The sequence below is a fragment of the Dendrobates tinctorius genome, unplaced genomic scaffold, assembly GCF_039654945.1.
Source record: "Dendrobates tinctorius isolate UK_male_01 unplaced genomic scaffold, ASM3965494v1 ptg000016l, whole genome shotgun sequence".
Lineage (NCBI taxonomy): Eukaryota > Metazoa > Chordata > Amphibia > Anura > Dendrobatidae > Dendrobates > Dendrobates tinctorius.
In genome coordinates, this window is record NW_027361684.1 from 5,750,211 (window position 1) to 5,769,150 (window position 18,940).

The 18,940-nt window shown below is 47.5% G+C and overlaps 1 protein-coding gene and 1 long non-coding RNA gene across 2 annotated transcripts in view; one reads left to right on the forward strand and one right to left on the reverse strand.

Annotated features, from left to right (window-relative positions):
- The window catches only part of LOC141079405 (uncharacterized), a 91,860-nt gene that overhangs the window by 37,842 nt on the left and 35,078 nt on the right, over positions 1-18,940 (forward strand). The gene's annotated exons all lie outside the window — the stretch shown is intronic.
- The window catches only part of ITGAE (integrin subunit alpha E), a 265,900-nt gene that overhangs the window by 37,797 nt on the left and 209,163 nt on the right, over positions 1-18,940 (reverse strand). The window contains exon 28 of the mRNA XM_073565319.1: positions 808-864. Within this exon, the coding sequence (XP_073421420.1) occupies positions 808-864 (57 nt within the window). The remainder of the gene's footprint in view (positions 1-807; positions 865-18,940) is intronic.

Sequence of the window (18,940 nt, forward strand, 5' to 3'; positions counted from 1 at the left end):
GAGCTTCATCCATGGGGACCAACATATACTGTAGCATTATGTGGAGCTCATCATATACTGTTTCAAACATTATATGGGACCAATGATTCTGTATGGAGAAATAGATGGGCCTCGTCATGAGATGTAAAAAGTGAAGTATTTTTCATTGTACTATACCGCTATTTCTCTGCCGTATCGGAGCATGATGAGTTTTGGTATGTGTTAAAGGGGCGCTCTTTCGCCCAGGGCACATGAAAACCTGGAGCCAGCCCCCCCCCCCCACAACTTTAGCCAAATAACCCCCATTTTTCAGTGCGTAACTTGTATTATGAAGTTAATTAAGGTTGACAAGCTTAAGTAAGAAGAATTGATGCTTTTGGCATTCAAATGGGCACTGTAGGTGTGTTTCCTGTCCTCCTCTCACTGCCGACTTTTATTCCCCATTGACTTACATTGGGTTTCGTGTTTCGGGACGACCCCGACTTTTCCCTATAATCGGACGATCTTGCTCGACCCGACTTTTGGAAAAGTCGGGTTTCACGAAACGAAACGCGACCCTAAAAAAACAAAAGTCGCTCAACTCTAGTTACGGTACTTAAATATCGAGGTGTCTTATTATATGGTGTAAAGATCGATTTCTTAACATAAAAGCCTGAGGCCAAAATTTGTACCAAAATCCTGCCTCTCCTGGACCTTTATAGTAATACTGATTTAATGTAGAATTCCTGAACAAATTTGCATTTATTCAACAGATCCTAGAAACAGTTTGTAGGATGTTTATGATTATCAGTCAGGACATATCTTCTTAATTATTCATATAATACTTACATTAAATCCATTTCCACATATTTGCTCTTTGGTTTCAATTCTACATTGAGTTGAATTCTAATAAAAAATGCAAGATGTGATCTTATTAATACATACAAAGAAAAATCTCCATAAAAGTAAAAATTCTCATACAGTACAACAGCATTATAAAAGAGCCATTCTAGTCTACACAGCTACAGTGGGGACCCGTGAGTTGGAGAGCTTGGTGCCAATGGTACCGACCCCACCCCCGCCCCACATGTCATCAGAATATTACAGGTGCTGCATTTGCGGAATGAATAGTATGATGCATCAGGGAGCGGTAGGCTCCCTGCTGCACCACTGTCCAAGTCTCATCGCTGCAGGCATGATTACATCACTATATCGTACAGTATATGCTACAAGGAGCCTCAGTGCACACCATGCACATGTAGGGGGAGTGGACTGACACGCGGACCTGTCTGATGGAAAAAGTGAATGTAAAATGCAGTGTACAATGCTTGATGGGAATTTGTATATATGTGTGAGGAAACAGCTAGAATTAGTGAGAGACGGTGTAGTAGTGAGTTTTGGCCACTAGAGGAAGACACAGGGCAGTGAGAAAAGGATGTAACAGCAGCTGAAGCTAGGAAATGCAGTCATGGTGGGCGGAGTTACGGGGACTAAGAAGGGGAATTTCAAGGAAAGGGAATAAAAGGAGAGAGAAGAGTCCCAGGGTTATGGCTAGCTCAAGAGGAGACAGAGGAAAGAAGAGCTCAGGAGGAGAAAGAGGAAAGAAGAGCTCAGGAAGAGACAGAAAAGAGAGACAGACAGTTGGGGGGGGGTGGCTCTGATAGGACAGCTGCAGACAAGAGGACGCTGGGGTTCCAGACAGCTGGACACTGAAGAGGTAGTAAGTGTTGCAGAGGACGACAGACTCAACCAGGGGAAGCTCTGTGACCATGGGCCTAGCGGCAGCCAAATAGAAAGATCCTAGAGGGCCGTCACAGACAGGAGAAGGAGGAGGTGACAGGTACCCAGGCCAATGTGAAGGAGCTGTCGTATTGCTGACATGTCAAAGAAGACACCCAATAAAGAGGACCTGATTGAACGTTCATCTGCGTCTGACTCCAGTCTTTGCGTTAAAAAGAGAGAAGAGCCAGCACTGCCAGTGGTCAGAACGCATAACATGAGGTGCATATGCACATATCTTACTGCATTCAAAATGAGACATTTTAGCAAAATATTGATCAATATATTGAGTCACCCCGCCACGCCAAGGCAATCTCATATGGGGGGTCCTACTCTACATTTTTATTTATTCACTGTGCCATTGCGGCCTCCTAAATGTTTTAAAAGCAAGACTGGGGTTGGCTCAATATATTGATCAATATTTTGCTAAATGTCTCATTTTGAATGCAGTAAGATATGTGCATATGCACCTCATGTTATGCGTTCTGACCACTGGCAGTGCTGGCTCTTCTCTTTTTTTATTGCAAATTGGTTTTGTGGCTGACCACCACTTTTGCCGTGCACGCTGGGTCATGTTCGCCATCTTTTCTGTGTTTATTGTGATTGATCTAGGCTGCTGTGCACACTCACGGCAGCCCCGCCCTGCCCCAGGCTTTATTTATTTTTGCATCCATGTCTGAGCCTGCATTGCCCTTCATCTGTGTTTGCTGGTTAGGCAGTGTGTGGAGGTCAAACCTGAGATGTCTGTGTTCAGACCTGGTTGGCCTTTATCTGCACCTGCTCCATCTGGCTGCACGGGAGTGATGCAGATATGCAGCGTCGGACTGGCCCACCGGAGAACCGGTGGATTCTCCGGTGGGCCCTGGCATCTGGTGGGCCCTGGCACCTGCTGGCATACAGGGCCAGCAGTTGCCTAGGGCCCCCGCTGCTCCAGGGGCCCCCAGCCAGTGGTGTGTCGCACACCATGCAGCTGCTATGGGGGCCCCTGCCAGCGGAGCAGCAGCGGGTGTCAGGAGGCAGGAGCCCCTGTCCCCGCTGCTAAAGAGACATGAATATTCACTGCGAAGCAGTGAATATCATTTCAGGTCTCCACCCCCATAGGCCCCGCCCCCAGCCCAGTAAGCTGCTCTGCAGACTACAGCTGTAAATCAGGGCCGGCGCCGCCCTCAGTCCTCTGCTCCTGGCTCACAGCCAGTGCGCGATGACGTCACTACATCGCGCACCCGCTGTGTGTCTGGCAGAGGGGGCAGCTCCTGACACTGAAGCCGGGATCAGCGTGGGAGCGAGGAGGAGAGGTGAGTATTGTGTTTTGGGTTTTTTTTTATATCTCTCTCGCTCTCTCTATCTGTCTCTCTCTCTCTCTCTCTATCATCTATATCTATCTATCTCTAGATCTATCTCTATCTATTATCTATATCTATCTATTTCTATATCTATCGCTCTATCTTTATATCTATCTTTCTATCTCTACATCTATCTCTATATCTATCTATCTATCTATCTCTATATCTTTCTATATATATATCTCTATATCTATCTATTATGTCTATCTATCTATCTCTATATCTATATATCTTACTCTATCTATCTCTATATCTATTATCTCTATATTTATTATCTATCTATCTTTATCTATATATATCTCTATCTATCTCTATACCTATCTATCTCTATATCTTTTCTCTGTATCTATCTATCTCTATATCTATATCTCTCGCTATCTATCGCTCTATCTCTATATCTATCTCTATATCTATATCTATATATCTATCTCTATCTATCTCTCTCTATCTCTCTCTCTATAGCTATCTATCTATATATCTCTATATCTATCTCTCTGTATATCTATCGCTCTATCTCTATATCTATATATCTATCTATCTATCTATCTTTCTCTATCTATTTATCTCTATATCTTTTCTCTCTATCTATCTCTCTATATCTATATCTATCTATCTATCTCTATATATATATATATATATCTATTATCTCTATATCTATATCTATTTCTCTCTATATCTATCTATTTATCTCTATCTATATCTATCTCTGTATATCTATCTATCTTTCTATCTCTATATCTATCTTTCTCTATCTATCTATCTATTTATCTCTATTATCTATATATATCTCTATCTATCTATCGCTCTATCTCTATATCTATCTTTCTATCTCTACATCTATCTCTATATCTATCTTTCTATCTATCTCTATATCTATCTATATCTATTTATCTAGCTATCTCTATTATCTATATCTACCTATCTCTATTTCGTTCTTACTCTATCTCTATATCTATCTGTTATCTCTATATTTATTATCTATCTTTATCTATCTATCTCTATCTATTATCTATATCTATCTCTCTATCTATTTATCGATCTCTGTATCTATCTCTCTCTATATCTATCTCTCTCTCTATCTACCGCTCTCTCTATCTCTATATCTTTATATCTATCTATCTCTATATCTATTATCTCTATATCTATCTACCTATCTATCTCTATATCTATCTCTATATCTATATCTGTTTCTCTCTATATCTATCTCTATATCTCTCTATAGTTATCTATATATTATCTCTATATCTATCTATATATCATCTCTATATCTATCTATCTATATCTATCTGTTATCTCTATATCCATATCTATCTCTATATCTATCTTTCTAAACCTATATCTCTATATCTATCTCTATATCTCATTATCTATATATCTCTATCTCTCTCTCTTTATCTATCTATCTATTGATCTATCCATCTATCTCTATATCTATCTATCTATTATCTATATCTATCTATCCATCTATCTCTATCTATCTCTATATCTCTCTCTATATCTCTCTATCTTTCTAACTCTATATCTATCTATCTCTATACATATCTCTATATCTAGCTATTATCTCTATATCTATATCTATCTGTCTCTATATCTGTCTCTATATCTGTCTCTATATCTATATATATTATCTCTATATCTATCTCTATATCTATATCTGTTTCTCTCTATATCTATCTCTATATCTCTCTATAGCTATCTATATATTATCTCTATATCTATATATCATCTCTATATCTATCTCTATATCTATCTATCTATATCTATCTGTTATCTCTATATCCATATCTATCTCTATATCTATCTATCTCTATAACTATCTTTCTATCTAACACTATATCTCTATATCTATCTCTATATCTCATTATCTATATATCTCTATCTCTTTATCTATCTATCTATTGATCTATCCATCTATCTCTATATCTATCTCTATATCTATCTATTATATCTATCTATTATCTCTATTATCTATATCTATCTATCCATCTATCTCTATCTATCTCTATATCTCTCTATATCTCTCTATCTTTCTAACTCTATATCTATCTATCTCTATACATATCTCTATATCTAGCTATTATCTCTATATCTATATCTATCTGTCTCTATATCTGTCTCTATATCTGTCTCTATATCTGTCTCTATATCTGTCTCTATATCTGTCTCTATATCTGTCTCTATATCTGTCTCTATATCTGTCTCTATATCTGTCTCTATATCTATATATTATCTCTATATCTATCTATCTCTATATATATCTCTATATCTATTTTTATTTATAGCCATCTATCTATATATATTTATCTCTATATCTATATATGTCTATATTATTATTATTATTATTATTATTATTATTATTATTATTATTATATCTGTATCTATTATCTATCTCTATCTATTATCTATCTCTATATCTTTCTATCTATAGCTATCTATCTCTATATCTATCTATCCATTATCTATTTTCTATCTATCTATCTATCTATCTATCTATATTTCTTTCTATATCTATCTTTATATCTATCTCTATCTATCTCTATGAATCTTTCTATCTATATCTATCCATTATCTACTTTCTATCCATTATCTACTATTAGTGTTGAGCATTCCGATACCGCAAGTATCGGGTATCGGCCGATATCAGCGGTATCGGAATTCCGATACTTAATTCCGATACTTTTTTCATATCGGATTCCGGGATCGGAATCGGAATAGGAAGTTCCCATCATGCTATGAGCCTGCTTGCTTTGATTAAGCCAATGGGAATCCTCCGAAGTGTGGGCACATCCTGTTAGGCATGTAGGCATGTTAACTATTGGCATGGCTGTGATTGGCTGCCGAAATGATGTCATGATGCACTATAAAAGCCACCGCAGCCGCCATTTCTGGTCACTCTGCTGTGAATTCAGTTAGGGACAGGCTGCTGTAGAAGACTGTGAGGGACAGTTAGAAATAGCGATTCTAAAAACAATATTGTGCTTTATCCAGGCTACATAAACCACCACTGTAGCTTGCTTTTCCCTAGCAGCGCTGTTTTCACAGCTGTCTGCAAGGGCTGTGTGAGTGCAGCTCACGCTGTGGAGTGGGTCCTGCAGCCACGTCAGGCTGTAGGCCACCCAGTGTGATCACTGCTGCCTCATACATCTTTTATTTTTTGAGCTGCATTTTTTAAATAATTTCAATCTAGTGTGCTTCCATCCGTATCCATATACGTTGGTTGCAAACACTAGTAGTAGACAGCGGAGCCTTTCTGCAGCCTTTCAGTGCTAGTGTCCACTTTGCTGCACTGTTCACGGCTGTCTGAGAGGTCTCTGACTGTGTGTGAGTGCAGCTCATGCTGAGTAGTGTGTCCTGCAGCTACGTCTGGCTGTAGGACGCTCAGCGTGCGTCACTGCCTCACACATATTTTTATTTGAGTGCAGCTCATTTTTTCTTCTATTAGTGTGCATCCATCCGTCTCCATCTACGGTGGTTGCAAACACTATATAGGAGTACACAGCGGAGCCTTTCTGCAGCCTGTCAGTGCCAGTGCCCACTTAGCTGCACTGTTGACGGCTGTCTGAGAGGTCTCTGACTGTGTGTGAGTGCAGCTCACGCTGAGTAGAGTGTCCTGCAGCTACGTCTGGTTGTAGGACGCTCAACGTGCGTCACTGCCTCACACATATTTGTCTCTGAGTGCAGCTCATTTTTTCTTCTCCTATTAGTGTGCATCCATCCGTATCCATCAACATTGGTTGGTTGCAAACACTATATAGGAGTAGATAGAGGAGCCTTTTTTTCTGGCTTGTGCCCTGCCGGCGCAGCCAGATTAGTATTACCCAATTTTTTTGGAGCCTCATCTTTTGCATTGTAGGTTACCTGCCTGCATTGTAATAGCTCCAAAAAGTTGGTGATACTATCAGTTTCAATTCTTTGTTCTCATACTTTGAGTTTGTTTCAAACAAAGAAACCACATAAAAAGTTCACCAAACACTACATTTTGAACTTGTGTAGGCCACATCAGCTCCTATTAAAGTCTAGTCCACACACACACACTTCATAAAATTAGTGTTTCTTGTACCTGTAACCAGCTGTTCAGGAATAAGCACACTAAGGCCCCCCTTTGTCCTTTTTTGCCTATCTTAAGCAGTCTTGCAAGATGAAGAAGGCAGGGAGTAAGGCGCGGGGGCGTGGGCGTGGGCGTGGAGTTTCAGCAGGGAGAGGACGTGGGGATTCTGCAGGGAGAGGACGTGGGGATTCTACAGGTAGAGGACGTGGGGATTCTGGGCCTGCTGCGGGCACCAGTGGATCAGCATCCCCCAGTTTTAGCAGGCAACAGTCCTTTATGCGCAGCTTTGTAGGACCTCAACGTACCCCACTGCTGCGGGAGGAACAAATTGAAGCCGTTGTCGGATGGATGGCAGCTAACGCATCGACTTCAATTACTTCCGCATCCTCTCAGGGTCAGAGCACCGAAGAGCAACCATCTGTCTCTTCACCACCTGCCAAAGTGCCCAGGCAGTCAGAGAGACATGGACAGGAGCCATCACAATCTCTACTTCTGTTCTCGGAATCTGTTGGCTTGGAAAGAGGGGGCCAGCCAAGCAGCATTCCTGAATGTGAAGAAGAGGGAGTATGCAGTGATGCGCAACTTCTTTGTCCCTCTGAATCTGAAGAGGCGAGTGGGCCAGTGCCTATGGTCAGCACACCTCAGTACGCATCAGATGATGACGAGACTCAGTTGCCACTTTCTGGTGCGTACGGTGCTGGCGAGACAACCCCGGAGAAGCAGCTGTTTGAAGAGGGGAGGGAAGATGATGAGGTCCTTGACCCATCATGGCGTGAGCAACAGGAAGGTGGTGGGAGCAGCTCGGAGGAAGAGATTCCCCTACCGGCCAAAACAGGAGGCAGAGGGAGGGGGAAGACTTGGTTGCCTGTACCCTCCACTTCGGCACCCGTTAGGAGCATTCCTCCTTCCAAAGGCAAACCGGGCGCTCACAAGAGTTGCAGTGCGTGGTCCTTTTTTGACACAGTTGCAGATGACATTTGCTTTGTCAAATGCAAGCTGTGTCATCAGAGAGTCAAAAGAGGGAGAAATGTCAGCAACCTCAATACCACAAATATGTGGAAACATGTGCGCACCAAGCACGAGTTGGAGTTGCATAGACACCCTCAAGACGTAGGCCAACGTACAGCACCACCTACCACCTCTTCAGTTCGTGTTGGGCCCTCTTCCTCCAGCTCACACACTGCTGGTTCGGCTTCCTCACAGGATCGCCAAGGAAGAACCTCTGCCACTGTTGTCCGGAGACCCTGTCAGATTCCACCCATAACAGCACGTTCCCATCCATCACAGCCATCGGTAGCACAGGCATGGGATAAAAGGCGCCCTTACTCGGCAAACCATCCCCGAGCACAGTCTCTGAATGCTGGCATTGCCAAACTTCTGGCAGTTGAAATGCTGTCATTCAGGCTGGTGGACACTGACACCTTCCGGGACTTAATGGCATTGGCAGTCCCCCAATACAACGTGCCCAGCCGCTTTTATTTCAGCAGGCGAGCCGTCCCTGCCCTGCAGAAACATGTTGAGGGCAAAATAAAACATGCGCTACTAAACGCCGTTAGTAGCAAGGTCCACCTGACCACCGATGCGTGGACCAGTAACCATGGACAGGGACGATACCTTTCCCTCACTGCCCACTGGGTCAATGTTGTGGAGCCGGGTACGGATCTGGAGAGTGGCGCTGTACGTGTTCTTCCAACGCCACGGATTGCAGGACTCCAGTCTGTACACATAGACTCCTCCTCCTACTCAAGTTCCTCAGAAACAGCAGAGCAGGAGCCTGTTACGACCGATATGAGCACAGCCGTGGCCAAACGTCAACAGGCTGTACTCAAATTAATTTCTTTGGGGAATCGAAGCCACACAGCGCAGGAGCTCTGGAATGCTATCAAGCTGGAGAGCGATGTGTGGTTTGGGCCAGCGAATCTCCAGCCGGGCTTGGTAGTGTGTGACAATGGCCGAAATCTGGTGGCAGCTCTTGGCCTAGGCAACCTCACACACATCCCATGTCTGGCACATGTTCTTAACTTGGTCGTGCAGAGCTTTCTGAGGGACTATCCGGATCTTGATGCACTGTTGCACAAGGTCCGCATAGAGTGCGCTCACTTGCGACGTTCCAGCACGGCAAGATCGCGCCTCGCTGCTCTGCAGCGACGATTTGGCCTTCCAGAACATCGCATCATATGTGACCTACCCACCCGGTGGAATTCAACGTTACATATGTTGGAGCGGTTGTGTGAGCAGCAGGCAGCAGTCATGGAGTACCAGCTGCATCAGGCGCAAACAAGTCGCACTGTGCGCCGTTCACACTTCAGCACCATTGAGTGGGCCTCTATGAAGGACATCTGCCTCGTTTTGCGTGCCTTCGATGAATCCACGCGGATGGCGAGTGCAGATGATGCACTAGTCAGCATGACTGTCCCCCTTATCTGCCTGCTTCAACAAACACTGCAAGCACTAAGGGATGAGGTTTCAGAAGAGGTGGAGGATGAGGAGTCCCAAATGCCATCTGCTTCTGGACAGTCTGCGCTACGTGTTTCCTCACAAAGGCCTAGGCAGGGGACACTTTGTGAGGAGGATGAGGAGGAGTCGATGGAGGAGGAAGACATCTCTCCAGAGGAGGGAGGTACACAAACCTCTACTCAGTATGTACAGCGAGGGTGGGGTGATGCAGAGCAGGTCGAGGTCACGCCTCAAACAGGGGACAGCGGTTCTTTGGCAGTTGGGAGTCTGCAGCACATGGTTGATTTCATGCTGCAGTGCCTGAGAAACGACCGCCGCATCGCCCACATTCTCGTCTCGGCTGATTATTGGGTGTACACCCTCCTAGATCCTCGCTACCGGGACAGCGTACAAAGGCTCATACCAACGTTGAACCGGGAGCGTAAAATGCGGGAGTACGAAGAGTCACTGGTGCAGTCCATAATGTTTTCCATTCCACCCGACAGCATTGTTGCAAGTGCTTTACAAAGCAGCTCTGTGCGTCGAGGCAGTGGAGGAAACTCTGCACAAAGAGGGAGCAGAGGCAGTGCCGCAGCACAAGGCAAGACCACTATGGCCCAAATGTGGCAAAGTTTTGTGTGTCCACCACAATTGTCTACACCATCAGCGACGCCTCGAGTCAGCAGGAGGCAACGCTTCCGTCAGATGGTGTCAGACTACATGTCTTGCCCTGTCGCTGTACTCCCAGATGGCTCTTCCCCCTTCAAGTTTTGGGTCTCTAAGCTGGATACATGGCCAGAGCTTAGCCAGTATGCATTGGAGGTGCTGGCTTGCCCTGCTGCCAGTGTATTATCGGAACGTGTCTTTAGTGCCGCAGGTGGTGTACTAACAGACCGTCGCACGCGACTATCTTCCGATAATGTTGACCGGCTGACTTTTCTGAAAATGAACAAGGCCTGGATCTCCAAAGACTTTGCCATTCCTCTTACAGACTAAATTAGTGGTTGGCAACTGTATCCAGGTCTGCTGGTGTGTTCATTTTTCTACCACCTGAACTATAATCCCTGTGCTTCAACACAGCCAGTTGTCGCTCAGATGTGTCGTCTGCACAGAGAAACACACTAGCTCCTGTGTTACTGGGGTTCAGTAATGCCAGCTGATCCCCTGCTGTGTGGACGGCAGAGTCACCAGCTCCATCAACATTCAAACCACTACTGATTTTTAACCGTGCCCAACTTAGGTCTCTGGCTCCACTGTCTCTACTATTTCCCCTGACCTCCAACCCCGCCATCTACATCTCTGAAGTGGCGTCAGCACAATCTACACTTGTTCCTGTGTTCCTGTGGCTCAGTCCCATCAGTTTATCCCCTGATGTGTGTCCGGCAAGGTCTCCTGCTCTGTCCACATTCCCATAACCAGTAGTGGGAATGAGGACAGAGCTGGCGAACTTGCCGGACAAACATCAGGGGATCAACTGATGGGACTGAGCACCAGTAACACAGGAACAAGTGTAGATTGTGCTGACGCCACTTCAGAGATGTAGCTGGCGGGGTTGGAGGCCAGGGTAAATAGTAGAGACAGTGGAGCCAGAGGCCTAAGTGGAGCATGGTTAGAATCAGTAGTAGTCCACAACCTCCATAAAAACCGCTGCCCATTGGCCTCTGCATGCGGCATGCGTAATCCTGGGCACCAACAGCGTCAGTTGGTGTTCAGAAGTGTCGTCTCCACAGAGCCAAACACATTCGTTCAAGTGTTAGTGGGGTTCAGCACTGCCAGCTGTTCCCCTGCTGTGGAGATGGCAAGTCTCCTGCTGCCTTCACCTGCCCAAATCCAGTAGGCCCCAGCCTGCTCCTCGCCTAATCCTGGGCTCCAACAGCGTCAGTTGGTGTTCAGAAGTGTCGTCTCCACAGAGCCAAACACATTCGTTCAAGTGTTAGTGGGGTTCAGCACTGCCAGCTGTTCCCCTGCTGTGGAGATGGCAAGTCTCCTGCTGCATTCACCTGCCAAAATCCAGTAGGCCCCAGCCTGCTCCTCGCCTAATCCTGGGCTCCAACAGCGTCAGTTGGTGTTCAGAAGTGTCGTCTCCACAGAACCAAACACATTCGTTCAAGTGTTAGTGGGGTTCAGCACTGCCAGCTGTTCCCCTGCTGTGGAGATGGCAAGTCTCCTGCTGCCTTCACCTGCCAAAATCCAGTAGGCCCCAGCCTGCTCCTCGCCTAATCCTGGGCTCCAACAGCGTCAGTTGGTGTTCAGAAGTGTCGTCTCCACAGAACCAAACACGTTCGTTCAAGTGTTAGTGGGGTTCAGCACTGCCAGCTGTTCCCCTGCTGTGGAGATGGCAAGTCTCCTGCTGCCTTCACCTGCCAAAATCCAGTAGGCCCCAGCCTGCTCCTCGCCTAATCCTGGGCTCCAACAGCGTCAGTTGGTGTTCAGAAGTGTCGTCTCCACAGAACCAAACACATTCGTTCAAGTGTTAGTGGGGTTCAGCACTGCCAGCTGTTCCCCTGCTGTGGAGATGGCAAGTCTCCTGCTGCCTTCACCTGCCAAAATCCAGTAGGCCCCAGCCTGCTCCTCGCCTAATCCTGGGCTCCAACAGCGTCAGTTGGTGTTCAGAAGTGTCGTCTCCACAGAGCCAAACACATTCGTTCAAGTGTTAGTGGGGTTCAGCACTGCCAGCTGTTCCCCTGCTGTGGAGATGGCAAGTCTCCTGCTGCCTTCACCTGCCAAAATCCAGTAGGCCCCAGCCTGCTCCTCGCCTAATCCTGGGCTCCAACAGCGTCAGTTGGTGTTCAGAAGTGTCGTCTCCACAGAACCAAACACATTCGTTCAAGTGTTAGTGGGGTTCAGCACTGCCAGCTGTTCCCCTGCTGTGGAGATGGCAAGTCTCCTGCTGCCTTCACCTGCCAAAATCCAGTAGGCCCCAGCCTGCTCCTCGCCTAATCCTGGGCTCCAACAGCGTCAGTTGGTGTTCAGAAGTGTCGTCTCCACAGAACCAAACACATTCGTTCAAGTGTTAGTGGGGTTCAGCACTGCCAGCTGTTCCCCTGCTGTGGAGATGGCAAGTCTCCTGCTGCCTTCACCTGCCAAAATCCAGTAGGCCCCAGCCTGCTCCTCGCCTAATCCTGGGCTCCAACAGCGTCAGTTGGTGTTCAGAAGTGTCGTCTCCACAGAGCCAAACACGTTCGTTCAAGTGTTAGTGGGGTTCAGCACTGCCAGCTGTTCCCCTGCTGTGGAGATGGCAAGTCTCCTGCTGCCTTCACCTGCCAAAATCCAGTAGGCCCCAGCCTGCTCCTCGCCTAATCCTGGGCTCCAACAGCGTCAGTTGGTGTTCAGAAGTGTCGTCTCCACAGAGCCAAACACGTTCGTTCAAGTGTTAGTGGGGTTCAGCACTGCCAGCTGTTCCCCTGCTGTGGAGATGGCAAGTCTCCTGCTGCCTTCACCTGCCAAAATCCAGTAGGCCCCAGCCTGCTCCTCGCCTAATCCTGGGCTCCAACAGCGTCAGTTGGTGTTCAGAAGTGTCGTCTCCACAGAGCCAAACACGTTCGTTCAAGTGTTAGTGGGGTTCAGCACTGCCAGCTGTTCCCCTGCTGTGGAGATGGCAAGTCTCCTGCTGCCTTCACCTGCCAAAATCCAGTAGGCCCCAGCCTGCTCCTCGCCTAATCCTGGGCTCCAACAGCGTCAGTTGGTGTTCAGAAGTGTCGTCTCCACAGAGCCAAACACGTTCGTTCAAGTGTTAGTGGGGTTCAGCACTGCCAGCTGTTCCCCTGCTGTGGAGATGGCAAGTCTCCTGCTGCATTCACCTGCCAAAATCCAGTAGGCCCCAGCCTGCTCCTCGCCTAATCCTGGGCTCCAACAGCGTCAGTTGGTGTTCAGAAGTGTCGTCTCCACAGAACCAAACACATTCGTTCAAGTGTTAGTGGGGTTCAGCACTGCCAGCTGTTCCCCTGCTGTGGAGATGGCAAGTCTCCTGCTGCCTTCACCTGCCAAAATCCAGTAGGCCCCAGCCTGCTCCTCGCCTAATCCTGGGCTCCAACAGCGTCAGTTGGTGTTCAGAAGTGTCGTCTCCACAGAGCCAAACACATTCGTTCAAGTGTTAGTGGGGTTCAGCACTGCCAGCTGTTCCCCTGCTGTGGAGATGGCAGTCTCTCCTGCTGTCTCCGCATTACAAAGACAGTAGGCCTCTGCCTACACCCTCCTATTTCCTGGGCTTCAACACAGCCAGTTGTAGTTCGGAAGTGCCGTCCACACGGAAAGAGATACTTGCTCCCGTGTCTCAGTGGGGTTCAGTAACGTCAGCTGATCCCCTGCTGTGTGGATGGCAGTCTCTCCTGCTGTAAACTCATTCAAAATACAGTAGGCCTCTGCCTACACCCTCCTATTTCCTGGGCTTCAACACAGCCAGTTGTAGTTCGGAAGTGCCGTCCACACGGAAAGAGATACTTGCTCCCGTGTCTCAGTGGGGTTCAGTAACGTCAGCTGATCCCCTGCTGTGTGGATGGCAGTCTCTCCTGCTGTCACCTCATTCAAAATTCAGTAGGCCTCTGCCTACACCCTCCTATTTCCTGGGCTTCAACACAGCCAGTTGTAGTTCGGAAGTGCCGTCCACACGGAAAGAGATACTTGCTCCCGTGTCTCAGTGGGGTTCAGTAACGTCAGCTGATCCCCTGCTGTGTGGATGGCAGTCTCTCCTGCTGTCACCTCATTCAAAATTCAGTAGGCCTCTGCCTACACCCTCCTATTTCCTGGGCTTCAACACAGCCAGTTGTAGTTCGGAAGTGCCGTCCACACGGAAAGAGATACTTGCTCCCGTGTCTCAGTGGGGTTCAGTAACGTCAGCTGATCCCCTGCTGTGTGGATGGCAGTCTCTCCTGCTGTAAACTCATTCAAAATACAGTAGGCCTCTGCCTACACCCTCCTATTTCCTGGGCTTCAACACAGCCAGTTGTAGTTCGGAAGTGCTGTCCACACGGAAAGAGACACTTGCTCCCGTGTCTCAGTGGGGTTCAGTAACGTCAGCTGATCCCCTGCTGTGTGGATGGCAGTCTCTCCTGCTGTCACCTCATTCAAAATTCAGTAGGCCTCTGCCTACACCCTCCTATTTCCTGGGCTTCAACACAGCCAGTTGTAGTTCGGAAGTGCCGTCCACACGGAAAGAGATACTTGCTCCCGTGTCTCAGTGGGGTTCAGTAACGTCAGCTGATCCCCTGCTGTGTGGATGGCAGTCTCTCCTGCTGTAAACTCATTCAAAATACAGTAGGCCTCTGCCTACACCCTCCTATTTCCTGGGCTTCAACACAGCCAGTTGTAGTTCGGAAGTGCCGTCCACACGGAAAGAGATACTTGCTCCCGTGTCTCAGTGGGGTTCAGTAACGTCAGCTGATCCCCTGCTTTGTGGATGGCAGTCTCTCCTGCTGTAAACTCATTCAAAATACAGTAGGCCTCTGCCTACACCCTCCTATTTCCTGGGCTTCAACACAGCCAGTTGTAGTTCGGAAGTGCCGTCCACACGGAAAGAGATACTTGCTCCCGTGTCTCAGTGGGGTTCAGTAACGTCAGCTGATCCCCTGCTGTGTGGATGGCAGTCTCTCCTGCTGTCACCTCATTCAAAATTCAGTAGGCCTCTGCCTACACCCTCCTATTTCCTGGGCTTCAACACAGCCAGTTGTAGTTCGGAAGTGCCGTCCACACGGAAAGAGATACTTGCTCCCGTGTCTCAGTGGGGTTCAGTAACGTCAGCTGATCCCCTGCTGTGTGGATGGCAGTCTCTCCTGCTGTCACCTCATTCAAAATTCAGTAGGCCTCTGCCTACACCCTCCTATTTCCTGGGCTTCAACACAGCCAGTTGTAGTTCGGAAGTGCCGTCCACACGGAAAGAGATACTTGCTCCCGTGTCTCAGTGGGGTTCAGTAACGTCAGCTGATCCCCTGCTGTGTGGATGGCAGTCTCTCCTGCTGTAAACTCATTCAAAATACAGTAGGCCTCTGCCTACACCCTCCTATTTCCTGGGCTTCAACACAGCCAGTTGTAGTTCGGAAGTGCCGTCCACACGGAAAGAGACACTTGCTCCCGTGTCTCAGTGGGGTTCAGTAACGTCAGCTGATCCCCTGCTGTGTGGATGGCAGTCTCTCCTGCTGTCACCTCATTCAAAATTCAGTAGGCCTCTGCCTACACCCTCCTATTTCCTGGGCTTCAACACAGCCAGTTGTAGTTCGGAAGTGCCGTCCACACGGAAAGAGATACTTGCTCCCGTGTCTCAGTGGGGTTCAGTAACGTCAGCTGATCCCCTGCTGTGTGGATGGCAGTCTCTCCTGCTGTAAACTCATTCAAAATACAGTAGGCCTCTGCCTACACCCTCCTATTTCCTGGGCTTCAACAAAGCCAGTTGTAGTTCGGAAGTGCCGTCCACACGGAAAGAGATACTTGCTCCCGTGTCTCAGTGGGGTTCAGTAACGTCAGCTGATCCCCTGCTTTGTGGATGGCAGTCTCTCCTGCTGTAAACTCATTCAAAATACAGTAGGCCTCTGCCTACACCCTCCTATTTCCTGGGCTTCAACACAGCCAGTTGTAGTTCGGAAGTGCCGTCCACACGGAAAGAGATACTTGCTCCCGTGTCTCAGTGGGGTTCAGTAATGTCAGCTGATCCCCTGCTGTGTGGATGGCAAAGTCTCCTGCTGCCTACACAGTCGTACCACTACTGATTTTTAACCGTGCTCCAATTAGGCCTGTGGCTCCACTGTCTCTCGTATTTCCCCTGTCCTCCAACCCTGCCAGTTACAGCTCCGAAGTGGCGTCTGCACAATCCACACTTGTTCCTGTGTTACAGGTGTTCAGTCCGATCAGTTAATCCCCTGATGTGTGTCCGGCAATGTCGCCTGCTCTGTCCACATTCCCATTATCGGAATGTGGACAGAGCAGGCGACATTGCCGGACACACATCAGGGGATTAACTGACCGGACTGAACACCTGTAACACAGGAACAAGTGTGGATTGTGCAGACGCCACTTCGGAGCTGTAACTGGCGGGGTTGGAGGACAGGGGAAATACGAAAATCAGTGAATCCACAGGCCTAAGTGGAGCTTGGTTCAAATTAGTAGTCTACAACCGATCTTAAAATTTCTTCAATGCAGCCTAAGCCTGCTCCGTGCTTGTCCCTGGGCTTCAACACAGCCAGTTGTTGCTCGGAAGTGCCGTCTTCACAGAGTAAAACACTAGCTCCTGTGTTTGTGGGGTTCAGTAACGTCAGCTGTTCCCCTGCTGTTTTGATGGCAATCTGTCCTGCTGCCTCCCAATTGACAGCACATCAGGCCTCAGCCTGCTAAGTGCTTGTCCTGGGCTCCAACATCGCCAGTTGCTGCTCATAACTGACTTTGGCACGGGTACTCCCTCCTGCCCAGCTTGGTTCCAGCCCTGCCTGCTGTTTCCGGGAAGTGTCAATGTCAGTTTGCCACCCCAAGTTGCCATGTCGTGTTGCGGTTGGGTTAGCCGAGGCTAGGGTGCCAGCAGTTTAGGTGCTTCCTATGTGGACTGCGGGTTCTGGTAAGAAAGGTTTGTTCCATAGTGCCAGTAGGACAAGCACCCCCTGTAGGACTGTGTGATTCGGTAACTGCGGCCAGCTTGCGGCATGCCAACTTTGCTTTTCAGGGGTAACTTCTGATACCCCTCCGGGTTCCAGCACCGTCAGCTGGTTCTCATCAGAGCCTTTGGCCTAGGTGCCTCCATCTCGGTATCCGAGTTCCAGCAACGTCTGCTGGTCCTTGGTAGTGCTTTGTAGCACAGGTACCTCCTGCTTAGTAACCGGGTTCCAGCACCGTCAGCTGGTCCTCGGTTGTGCCATTGGCTCTTATTCCTTCTGCTGCCCCTCCGGGTGCCAGCACTGTCAGCTGGTCCTCGCTATTTCCATTTGCTCTTGCAGCTTATGCTACCCCTCCGGGTTCCAGCACCGTCAGCTGGTTCTCGTCAGAGCCTTTGGCCTAGGTGCCTCCATCTCGGTATCCGAGTTCCGGCAACGTCTGCTGGTCCTTGGTAGTGCTTTGTAGCACAGGTACCTCCTGCTTAGTAACCGGGTTCCAGCACCGTCAGCTGGTCCTCGGTTGTGCCATTGGCTCTTATTCCTTCTGCTGCCCCTCCGGGTGCCAGCACTGTCAGCTGGTCCTCGCTATTTCCATTTGCTCTTGCAGCTTATGCTACCCCTCCGGGTTCCAGCACCGTCAGCTGGTTCTCGTCAGAGCGTTTGGCCTAGGTGCCTCCATCTCGGTATCCGAGTTCCGGCAACGTCTGCTGGTCCTTGGTAGTGCTTTGTAGCACAGGTACCTCCTGCTTAGTAACCGGGTTCCAGCACCGTCAGCTGGTCCTCGGTAGTGCCATTGGCTCTTGTTCCTTCTGCTGCCCCTCCGGGTGCCAGTACCGTCAGCTGGTTCAAGAGGACAAAGAACAGGAAGACAACCACCAAGATGCAGAACAACAAGAGAGAGAAGACAAAGAAGCATAAAAAAAACAAAGCAGAAGAACATTAAGCATAAGACTAATACTCTGAGCAAATGATATTATCTTATTTATAAGCAGAAGAAGACTAAGCAGTGTATGGGGGTGAGTCCGTTCCTCCTCGTGGTGCCCCTGGAAAAGGCCTGCTTCTGCAGGCCAAACTGAACGCGGACAAATCCTGTTGTAAATCTTTTGTGACAGGCAGAACGGAAGGTGTAAACTTCTAACTTTTCTAGATAACAACTACAGGAATGCCTGACACAAACAAGAATATGATGAAGAAGAATAGGAAGAAGATGAAGAAGCTGAATATGTAGAATAATAATTGTTGAATAAGAAGAATATGAAGAATGTAAGAAAAGGAAGAAGAAGAAGAAGAAGAAGAAGAAGAAGAAGAAGAAGAAGAAGAAGAAGAAGAAGAAGAAGAAGAATGTAAAAAAAGGAAGTAGAAGAAGAAGAAGAAGAATGTAAAAAAAGGAATAAGAAGAAGAATGTAAAAAAAGGAAGTAGAAGAAGAAGAAGAAGAATGTAAAAAAAGGAAGTAGAAGAAGAAGAAGAAGAATGTAAAAAAAGGAAGTAGAAGAAGAAGACATACATGTCTGGCAAAATATAAATGAGGCTAACATAGTCAATATCTTTGTAACTCCTAACATCTTTAAAAAAAAAAGTTTAATTCCTGCTATTCCATTTGATTGGGCTAAACCTCTATGGCTTTAATGTCTCCTCCACCTCCCACAATACATTCTACATTATTCTTAGTTGTTTTTCTTCATGTAGAATTAACCTACAAGGAAAGAAAGGTTTTTTTTTAATTCCGATATTTTGGCCCCATTGACTTGCATTGGTTCCCGGTATCGGAATCGGCGATACCGATACTTTTTTTAAGATCGGCCG